Below are 12,002 nucleotides of genomic sequence, written 5' to 3'. Positions count from 1 at the left end.
ATGTTATTGGTCACATGGTTAGCAGATGTTATTGGTCACATGGTTAGCAGATGTTATTGGTCACATGGTTAGCAGATGTTATTGGTCACATGGTTAGCAGATGTTATTGGTCACATGGTTAGCAGATGTTATTGGTCACATGGTTAGCAGATGTTATTGGTCACATGGTTAGCAGATGTTATTGGTCACATACACATGGTTAGCAGATGTTAATGCGATGTAGGATGTGTATAGAGTACAGTATATACATATGAGTAATGTAGGATGTGTATAGAGTACAGTATATACATATGAGTAAATGTAGGATGTGTATAGAGTACAGTATATACATATGAGTAATGTAGGATGTGTATAGAGTACAGTATATACATATGAGTAAATGTAGGGTGTGTATAGAGTACAGTATATACATATGAGTAAATGTAGGGTGTGTATAGAGTACAGTATATACATATGAGTAATGTAGGGTGTGTATAGAGTACAGTATATACATATGAGTAATGTAGGGTGTGTGTAGAGTACAGTATATACATATGAGTAATGTAGGGTGTGTGTAGAGTACAGTATATACATATGAGTAATGTAGGGTGTGTGTAGAGTACAGTATATACATATGAGTAATGTAGGATGTGTATAGAGTACAGTATATACATATGAGTAATGTAGGATGTGTATAGAGTACAGTATATACATATGAGTAATGTAGGGTGTGTATAGAGTACAGTATATACATATGAGTAATGTAGGGTGTGTATAGAGTACAGTATATACATATGAGTAATGTAGGATGTGTATAGAGTACAGTATATACATATGAGTAATGTAGGATGTGTATAGAGTACAGTATATACATATGAGTAATGTAGGGTGTGTATAGAGTACAGTATATACATATGAGTAATGTAGGGTGTGTATAGAGTACAGTATATACATATGAGTAATGTAGGATGTGTATAGAGTACAGTATATACATATGAGTAATGTAGGGTGTGTATAGAGTACAGTATATACATATGAGTAATGTAGGGTGTGTATAGAGTACAGTATATACATATGAGTAATGTAGGGTGTGTATAGAGTACAGTATATACATATGAGTAATGTAGGGTGTGTATAGAGTACAGTATATACATATGAGTAATGTAGGGTGTGTATAGAGTACAGTATATACATATGAGTAATGTAGGGTGTGTATAGAGTACAGTATATACATATGAGTAATGTAGGGTGTGTATAGAGTACAGTATATACATATGAGTAATGTAGGGTGTGTATAGAGTACAGTATATACATATGAGTAATGTAGGGTGTGTATAGAGTACAGTATATACATATGAGTAATGTAGGGTGTGTATAGAGTACAGTATATACATATGAGTAATGTAGGGTGTGTATAGAGTACAGTATATACATATGAGTAATGTAGGGTGTGTATAGAGTACAGTATATACATATGAGTAATGTAGGGTGTGTATAGAGTACAGTATATACATATGAGTAATGTAGGGTGTGTATAGAGTACAGTATATACATATGAGTAATGTAGGGTGTGTATAGAGTACAGTATATACATATGAGTAATGTAGGGTGTGTATAGAGTACAGTATATACATATGAGTAATGTAGGGTGTGTATAGAGTACAGTATATACATATGAGTAATGTAGGGTGTGTATAGAGTACAGTATATACATATGAGTAATGTAGGGTGTGTATAGAGTACAGTATATACATATGAGTAATGTAGGGTGTGTATAGAGTACAGTATATACATATGAGTAATGTAGGGTGTGTATAGAGTACAGTATATACATATGAGTAATGTAGGGTGTGTATAGAGTACAGTATGTGTAAACATATGAAGTGGCATTGTTTGATGTTGGAGATGGGCGTTTTTGTAATATAAGAGAAACTATTTCACTGTTTTAGGGATAAAAACTATTTTTGAAATACTAGAGTCTTTGTTTACAGCTGTAGGGGAGATTTTCAATAACACTGTTTATATTTTGGGGTTTCAATACAGTAAGCAACAGAAAGGAAAATGGCAACTGTTAAATTGTATTTTTTGGGGGATAAGCTAAGATGTCCATTTTTCTGAGTAGGAAAAATAAGATAGACAGGGAATATGGTAATGATGTAAGATGTGTTTTTTTAAAGGATTAGTAAAAAGGGACCATAAAAGCAGATTTTGAGGTTTTCTCTGCTGTTAAAGGCCTCCCATTGGTCGGTTTATGTTTTCTCTGCTGTTAAAGGCCTCCCATTGGTCGGTTTATGTTTTCTCTGCTGTTAAAGACCTCCCATTGTTTGAGGAGAAGTCGGTTTATGAAGGAGCGGTATGTTTTATGGAGGGAAATTATTTCTTGTTGATGAAATAATACTTACAAAAAAAAATGATTTAAAAAAAAATGTATTTAAGAATGACATGTTTTGTTGTTCAATTTCTGAAAAGGCAGTGTGCCATTTTATGTTAATACTTAAAACTTGTTAGGGATTTGGTTCCGCTGTCGGGGACCAAATCAGCGGACATTTCAAGAGCGCCACCTATAGTTTTTGATAAAACTTAAACTTTCATGAAAACACACATGCAAGGTACTGAATTAAAGCTACACTCGTTGTGAATCTAGCCACCGAGTCAGATTTGTAAAATGCTTTTCGGCGAAAGCATGAGAAGCTATTATCTGATAGCATGCACCCCCCAAAATACTGGAACGTCACCTAAAACAACAGATTTTGCGGTAGCCGGCGCTACCCAAAACGCAGAAATAAAATATAAAACATTCATTAACTTTGACAGGCTTCTTTCTTGGCACTCCTATATATCCCATAAACATCACAATTGGGTCTTTTTCCCGATTAAATCCGTCATTGTATAGCCAAAATGTCGTTTTCCTTAGACCGGTCTGATCCAGGAATATTCCATTTTACAAGACGCAACGTCACTTTTTAAAATTACAAAAGTTGCCTATAAACTTTTACAAATCACTTCAAACTACTTTTCTAAACCAACTTTAGGTATTAATAAACGTTAATAATCTATACAATTGATCACGGGGCAATCTGTATTGATCACGGGGCGATCTGTATTGATCACGGGGCGATCTGTATTGATCACGGGGCGATCTGTATTGATCACGGGGCGATCTGTATTGATCACGGGGCGATCTGTATTCGATAGCAGCAAGTCTTGAAATCACCGTCCATGATTTCCATTTTCACAACATCCTGTGGAGAGACTAAAACAGGAAGAGCCAAAACGTCATACAACCAACGATTAAGCAGACTGGAAATGCCAGTACTGGCGACATCGTGTGGAAGCTGTAGGCGTTTACAGGGCATCCTCATTTATTTGCAGTCGCCTTAAACAATACATTGACAGGCGGATTAATATATTTTTTGTGTTTTTGGAGAACAGTTTTTTGAGGTATTTTTACTCCTAAACACGTTATGTTATAGCCACAGACACGATTTAACCAGTTTTAGAGACTTCAGAGTGTTTTCTATACACACATACTTATCATTTGCATTTACTCTATTCCTGGCATGAGTAGCAGGACTTTGAAATGTTGCGTGATTTTTAACAAAAAGCTGCGAAAATTCGCTTGATCCCTAACAGGTTTTAATACTTAATACTAAAAAACACACTGTCTGTCTCTCTGTCTCTGTCTGTCTCTCTCTGTCTCTGTCTGTCTCTCTCTATCTCTGTCTCTGTCTCTGTCTGTCTCTCTCTCTCTCTGTCTCTGTCTGTCTCTCTCTATCTCTGTCTCTGTCTCTCTCTCTCTCTCTCTCTCTCTCTCTCTCTGTCTCTGTCTCTGTCTCTGTCTCTGTCTCTGTCTCTGTCTCTGTCTCTCTCTCTCTCTCTCTCTCTCTCTGTCTCTGTCTCTGTCTCTGTCTCTGTCTCTGTCTCTGTCTCTGTCTCTGTCTCTGTCTCTGTCTCTGTCTCTGTCTCTGTCTCTCTCTGTCTCTGTCTCTGTCTCTCTGTCTCTCTGTCTCTCTGTCTCTCTGTCTCTCTGTCTCTCTGTCTCTCTGTCTCTCTGTCTCTCTGTCTCTCTGTCTCTCTCTCTCTCTGTCTCTCTGTCTCTCTGTCTCTCTGTCTCTCTGTCTCTCTGTCTCTCTGTCTCTCTGTCTCTCTGTCTCTCTGTCTCTCTGTCTCTCTGTCTCTCTATCGCTCTGTCTGTCTGTCTCTGTCTGTCTGATGTGAGCTAAGCTCTGGTAGTGTTGACCTGTTAGAGGAGCTCACAGCAGGGTCTTAGACGACCCCATACAGAGCGTGCTCACACACGGCGTTGGAGCACAGCTGAGCCCCCAGGAACTTGGTAGGGAGTCCACCCTTGGACGAATAAATGTCAGCAAGGGATGCTTTCTCTCTCTCTCCTCCTTTCTTCTTCAGCCTCCCCTCTCTCTCTCCTATCTGCGTGAGCGCTGCAGGGGTAAGGATGGTCATGCTGCAACACTTGGAAACCCCATCTCTGTTTAGCCTCTTATCTCAGCCCTGTCTAAATCCCACAGCTGCTGTGCTGTTCTTAGAGTAGGGAGGTATTTCATCTACAAACACTCTGTGAATACCCCACAATACACCTTCTCCATTCAATTTACATCTGAATTATGACCGGTTATAATGTCTGTCAGGTTATAACTGGTTATAATGTCTGTCTGGTTATAATGTCTGTCAGGTTATAACTAGTTATGTCTTTGTCAGGTTATAACTAGTTATGTCTTTGTCAGGTTATAACTAGTTATGTCTTTGTCAGGTTATAACTAGTTATGTCTTTGTCAGGTTATAACTAGTTATGTCTTTGTCAGGTTATAACTAGTTATGTCTTTGTCAGGTTATAACTAGTTATGTCTTTGTCAGGTTATAACTAGTTATGTCTTTGTCAGGTTATAACTAGTTATGTCTTTGTCAGGTTATAACTGGTTGTAATGTCTCTGTCAGGTTATAACTGGTTGTAATGTCTGTCAGGTTATAACTGGTTGTAATGTCTCTGTCAGGTTATAACTGGTTGTAATGTCTCTGTCAGGTTATAACTGGTTGTAATGTCTCTGTCAGGTTATAACTGGTTGTAATGTCTCTGTCAGGTTATAACTGTGGTCCTTCTGTAGCTCAGTTGGTAGAGCATGGCGCTTGTAATGCCAGGGTAGTGGGTTCGATCCCCGGGACCACCCATACATAGAATGTATGCACACATGACTGTAAGTCGCTTTGGATAAAAGTGTCTGCTAAATGGCATATATTATTATTATTATTATAACTGGTTGTAATGTCTCTGTCAGGTTATAACTGGTTGTAATGTCTGTCAGGTTATAACTGGTTATAATGTCTGTCAGGTTATAACTGGTTGTAATGTCTGTCAGGTTATAACTGGTTATAATGTCTATGTCAGGTTATAACTGGTTGTAATGTCTCTGTCAGGTTATAACTGGTTGTAATGTCTCTGTCAGGTTATAACTGGTTATAATGTCTGTCAGGTTATAACTGGTTGTAATGTCTGTCAGGTTATAACTGGTTGTAATGTCTCTGTCAGGTTATAACTGGTTATAATGTCTATGTCAGGTTATAACTAGGTATGTCTATGTCAGGTTATAACTGGTTATAATGTCTCTGTCAGGTTATAACTGTGTCCAGTTGATGGCCATCATGGAGCATGCGTACTACGGCAGCTTTGGATACCAGGTCACCAACTTCTTCGCTGCCTCCAGGTAACACACACACAACCTCCAGGTAACACACACACAACCTCCAGGTAACACACACACAACCTCCAGGTAACACACACACAACCTCCAGGTAACACACACACACAACCTCCAGGTAACACACACACAACCTCCAGGTAACACACACACAACCTCCAGGTAACACACACACAACCTCCAGGTAACACACACAGCCTCCAGGTAACACACACACAACCTCCAGGTAACACACACACAACCTCCAGGTAACACACACACAACCTCCAGGTAACACACACACAGCCTCCAGGTAACACACACACACCTCCAGGTAACACACACACAACCTCCAGGTAACACACACACAGCCTCCAGGTAACACACACACAGCCTCCAGGTAACACACACACAACCTCCAGGTAACACACACACAGCCTCCAGGTAACACACACACAACCTCCAGGTAACACACACACACAACCTCCAGGTAACACACACACACAACCTCCAGGTAACACACAAACAACCTCCAGGTAACACACAAACAACCTCCAGGTAACACACACAACCTCCAGGTAACACACACACAGCCTCCAGGTAACACACACACAACCTCCAGGTAACACACACACAACCTCCAGGTAACACACACACAACCTCCAGGTAACACACACACAACCTCCAGGTAACACACACACAACCTCCAGGTAACACACACACAACCTCCAGGTAACACACACACAGCCTCCAGGTAACACACACAGCCTCCAGGTAACACACACACAGCCTCCAGGTAACACACACACAGCCTCCAGGTAACACACACACAGCCTCCAGGTAACACACACACAACCTCCAGGTAACACACACACAACCTCCAGGTAACACACACACAACCTCCAGGTAACACACACACAGCCTCCAGGTAACACACACACAACCTCCAGGTAACACACACACACAACCTCCAGGTAACACACACACAACCTCCAGGTAACACACACACAACCTCCAGGTAACACACACACAACCTCCAGGTAACACACACACAACCTCCAGGTAACACACACACAACCTCCAGGTAACACACACACAACCTCCAGGTAACACACACACAACCTCCAGGTAACACACACACAACCTCCAGGTAACACACACACAGCCTCCAGGTAACACACACACAGCCTCCAGGTAACACACACACAACCTCCAGGTAACACACACACAACCTCCAGGTAACACACACACAACCTCCAGGTAACACACACACAACCTCCAGGTAACACACACACACACAACCTCCAGGTAACACACACACACACAACCTCCAGGTAACACACACACAACCTCCAGGTAACACACACACAACCTCCAGGTAACACACACACAACCTCCAGGTAACACACACACAACCTCCAGGTAACACACACACAACCTCCAGGTAACACACACACAACCTCCAGGTAACACACACACAACCTTAGAGCCACACACGCAGCGCGAGTCCCCTGTGCGGGCAGCGCGAGTCCCCTGTGCGGGCAGCGCGAGTCCCCTGTGTGCGGGCAGCGCGAGTCCCCTGTGTGCGGGCAGCGCGAGTCCCCTGTGCGGGCAGCGCGAGTCCCCTGTGCGGGCAGCGCGAGTCCCCTGTGCGGGCAGCGCGAGTCCCCTGTGCGGCGGGAGGAGAATTGATTGGTCAAAGCAGGGCTGTGCTGTAGAACTGGAGAATTTGAAATGTACGTTTTCTGTTTCTCTTTCCTTCCTCAAAGGTTTATTCTGTTCTACTGCCATTTACTGTAAGTTTCTAAATGTTGTTTCATTGTGGAGAAGGAACCTGCTAGTGAGCATTTCATTGGACATACGTGTCCCATACACACGACTCATAAAACATAACTCTCTTTCTCTCTCCATGATCTGAAGATGCTTTCAACAAAACAATATGTTCTTTACTAATGTTTACCCTTGTACCCCCCTGTCCGTCCGTCCGTCCGCGCCTCCCTCTTCCTCTCCCCCGTCTCTCCATCGCCCCCACGCCTCTCTCCAGTCGGTTCGGCAACCCTGAGGACCTGAAGAGGTTGGTGGACACCGCCCACTCTTTGGGGATCACCGTCCTATTGGATGTGGTACATAGCCACGCCTCCAGTAACACGGCTGATGGGCTGAATAAGTTTGACGGGACAGACTCCTGCTTCTTCCACTCTGGGCCTCGGGGACACCATCCACAGTGGGGCTCACGCCTCTTCAACTACCAGAGGTACGGAAACGCACGTCGCGTACGCACTCAGACACAAAGTTACCTACGCACTCAGACACAAAGTTACCTACGCACTCAGACACAAAGTTACTCAGACACAAAGTTACTCAGACACAAAGTTACCTGCACTCAGACACAAAGTTGCCTGCACTCAGACACAAAGTTACCTACACTCAGACACAAAGTTACCTACACTCAGACACAAAGTTACCTACACTCAGACACAAAGTTACCTACACTCAGACACAAAGTTACCTACACTCAGACACAAAGTTACCTACACTCAGACACAAAGTTACCTACACTCAGACACAAAGTTACCTACGCACTCAGACACAAAGTTACTCAGACACAAAGTTACCTACACTCAGACACAAAGTTACCTACACTCAGACACAAAGTTACCTACACTCAGACACAAAGTTACCTACACTCAGACACAAAGTTACCTACACTCAGACACAAAGTTACTCAGACACAAAGTTACCTACACTCAGACACAAAGTTACCTACACTCAGACACAAAGTTACCTACACTCAGACACAAAGTTACCTACACTCAGACACAAAGTTACCTACACTCAGACACAAAGTTACCTACACTCAGACACAAAGTTACCTACACTCAGACACAAAGTTACTCAGACACAAAGTTACCTACACTCAGACACAAAGTTACCTACACTCAGACACAAAGTTACCTACACTCAGACACAAAGTTACCTACACTCAGACACAAAGTTACCTACACTCAGACACAAAGTTACCTACACTCAGACACAAAGTTACCTACACTCAGACACAAAGTTACTCAGACACAAAGTTACCTACACTCAGACACAAAGTTACCTACACTCAGACACACACTCAGACACAAAGTTACCTACACTCAGACACAAAGTTACCTACACTCAGACACAAAGTTACCTACACTCAGACACAAAGTTACCTACACTCAGACACAAAGTTACCTACACTCAGACACAAAGTTACCTACACACTCAGACACAAAGTTACCTACACTCAGACACAAAGTTACCTACACACACTCGGACACAAAGTTACCTACACACTCGGACACAAAGTTACGTACACACTCAGACACAAAGTTACCTACACTCAGACACAAAGTTACCTACAAAGTTACCTACACACTCAGACACAAAGTTACGTACACACTCAGACACAAAGTTACCTACGCACTCAGACACAAAGTTACCTACGCACTCAGACACAAAGTTACCTACGCACTCAGACACAAAGTTACCTACGCACTCAGACACAAAGTTACCTACGCACTCAGACACAAAGTTACCTACACTCAGACACAAAGTTACCTACACTCAGACACAAAGTTACCTACACACTCAGACAAAGTTACCTACACTCAGACACAAAGTTACGTACACACTCAGACACAAAGTTACGTACACACTCAGACACAAAGTTACGTACACACTCAGACACAAAGTTACGTACACACTCAGACACAAAGTTACCTACACTCAGACACAAAGTTACCTACACACTCAGACAAAGTTACCTACACTCAGACACAAAGTTACGTACACACTCAGACACAAAGTTACGTACACACTCAGACACAAAGTTACCTACACTCAGACTCAAAGTTACCTACACTCAGACTCAAAGTTACCTACACTCAGACACAAAGTTACCTACACTCAGACACAAAGTTACCTACACTCAGACACAAAGTTACCTACACTCAGACACAAAGTTACCTACACTCAGACACAAAGTTACCTACGTTACCTACACTCAGACACAAAGTTACGTACACTCAGACACAAAGTTACGTACACTCAGACACAAAGTTACGTACACTCAGACACAAAGTTACGTACACTCAGACACAAAGTTACCTACACTCAGACACAAAGTTACCTACACTCAAACACGCACACTCAGACACAAAGTTACGTATCCAGTCTGTGTGATGGACTGGTATTCATTATAAACAGACCTCCAGTCTCTGTGATGGACTGGTATTCATTATAAACAGACCTCCAGTCTCTGTGTTGGACTGGTATTCATTATAAACAGACCTCCAGTCTCTGTGTTGGACTGGTATTCATTATAAACAGACCTCCAGTCTCTGTGTTGGACTGGTATTCATTATAAACAGACCTCCAGTCTCTGTGATGGACTGGTATTCATTATAAACAGACCTCCAGTCTCTGTGATGGACTGGTATTCATTATAAACATACCTATATCTACCATATCAATTATAGTCCCATACTAGAGCCCATATCAATTATAGTCCCATACCAGAGCCCATATCAATTATAGTCCCATACCAGAGCCCATATCAATGATAGTCCCATACCAGAGCCCATATCAATGATAGTCCCATACCAGAGCCCATATCAATTATAGTCCCATACCAGAGCCCATATCAATGATAGTCCCATACCAGAGCCCATATCAATGATAGTCCCATACCAGATCCCATATCAATGATAGTCCCATACCAGAGCCCATATCAATTATAGTCCCATACCAGAGCCCAGATCAATTATAGTCCCATACCAGAACCCATATCAATTATAGTCCCATACCAGAACCCATATCAATTATAGTCCCATACCAGAGCCCATATCAATTATAGTCCCATACCAGAGCCCATATCAATTATAGTACCATACTAGAGCCCATATCAATTATAGTCCCATACCAGAGGCCATATCAATTATAGTCCCATACTAGAGCCATATCAATTATAGTCCCATACTAGAGCCCATATCAATTATAGTCCTATACCAGAGCCCATATCAATTATAGTCCCATACTAGAGCCCATATCAATTATAGTCCCATACCAGAGCCCATACCAATTATAGTCCCATACTAGAGCCCATATCAATTATAGTCCCATACCTGAACCCATATCAATTATAGTCCCATACCTGAACCCATATCAATTATAGTCCCATACCTAAACCCATATCAATTATAGTCCCATACCAGAGCCCAAATCAATTATAGTCCCATACCCAAACCCATATCAATTATAGTCCCATACCAGAGCCCATATCAATTATAGTCCCATACCAGAGCCCAAATCAATTATAGTCCCATACCAGAGCCCATATCAATTATAGTCCCATACCAGAGCCCATATCAATTATAGTCCCATACCAGAGCCCATATCAATTATAGTCCCATACCAGAGCCCATATCAATTATAGTCCCATACCAGAGCCCATATCAATTATAGTCCCATACCAGAGCCCATATCAATTATAGTCCCCTACCAGAGCCCATATCAATTATAGTCCCATATCAATTATAGTCCCATACCTGAGCCCATATCAATTATAGTCCCATACCAGAGCCCATATCAATTATAGTCCCATACCAGAGCCCATATCAATTATAGTCCCATACCAGAGCCCATATCAATTATAGTCCCATACCAGAACCCATATCAATTATAGTCCCATACCAGAACCCATATCAATTATAGTCCCATACCAGAACCCATATCAATTATAGTCCCATACCAGAACCCATATCAATTATAGTCCCATACCAGAACCCATATCAATTATAGTCCCATACCAGAGCCCATATCAATTATAGTTTCATACCAGAGCCCATATCAATTATAGTCCCATACCTGAGGTCATTGTAGGTTGTACTGGCACGTCATATTAGCTAAATCGCTAATTTCTATTTTCTCAGTCTCGAGTATCACAGAAACACAACACTTTTGAATGAATAAAGAAATGGATAACTATGGATGGATAACTATGGATGGATAACTATGGATGGATAACTATGGATGGATAACTATGGATGGATAACTATGGATGGATAACTATGGATGGATAACTATGGATGGATAACTATGGATGGATAACTATGGATGGATAACTATGGATGGATAACTATGGATGTAATCATCGGTGAAACATCAAATTTGACTAAATGTGTGAAAAAGTTTCAAATGAAAGTGTCTCTATTGGACAGAGACTATGTTCGCCCCCATTTATAATGTGTGTAAAAAATATCAACCATCTTGCCGTTTTTTTTAGGGTTAAGTATGTAAATC

At 41.5% G+C, this 12,002-nt stretch overlaps 1 protein-coding gene and 1 long non-coding RNA gene across 6 annotated transcripts in view; both read left to right on the top strand.

Annotated features, from left to right (window-relative positions):
* The window catches only part of gbe1a (glucan (1,4-alpha-), branching enzyme 1a), a 177,107-nt gene that overhangs the window by 89,544 nt on the left and 75,561 nt on the right, over nt 1-12,002 (top strand). Inside the window, exons 6-7 of the mRNA XM_052520135.1 lie at nt 5,606-5,696; nt 7,714-7,923. Of these exons, the coding sequence (XP_052376095.1) occupies nt 5,606-5,696; nt 7,714-7,923 (301 nt within the window). The remainder of the gene's footprint in view (nt 1-5,605; nt 5,697-7,713; nt 7,924-12,002) is intronic.
* On the top strand, nt 5,729-6,948 carry LOC127930587 (uncharacterized). Of its 5 annotated transcripts, none has more exons than XR_008138280.1 (4): nt 5,729-5,784; nt 6,026-6,069; nt 6,248-6,487; nt 6,644-6,948. It is a non-coding gene; the product is annotated as an uncharacterized LOC127930587 (long non-coding RNA). The 5 variants fall into 5 exon arrangements; XR_008138278.1 differs by having other exon boundaries at nt 5,751-5,784; nt 6,004-6,069; XR_008138277.1 differs by lacking the exon at nt 5,729-5,784 and adding an exon at nt 5,841-5,874 and having other exon boundaries at nt 6,004-6,069.

This window comes from Oncorhynchus keta, chromosome 6 (genome assembly GCF_023373465.1).
Source record: "Oncorhynchus keta strain PuntledgeMale-10-30-2019 chromosome 6, Oket_V2, whole genome shotgun sequence".
NCBI classification, from domain to species: Eukaryota; Metazoa; Chordata; class Actinopteri; order Salmoniformes; family Salmonidae; genus Oncorhynchus; species Oncorhynchus keta.
This window is presented reverse-complemented; position numbering and strand designations above follow the sequence as displayed.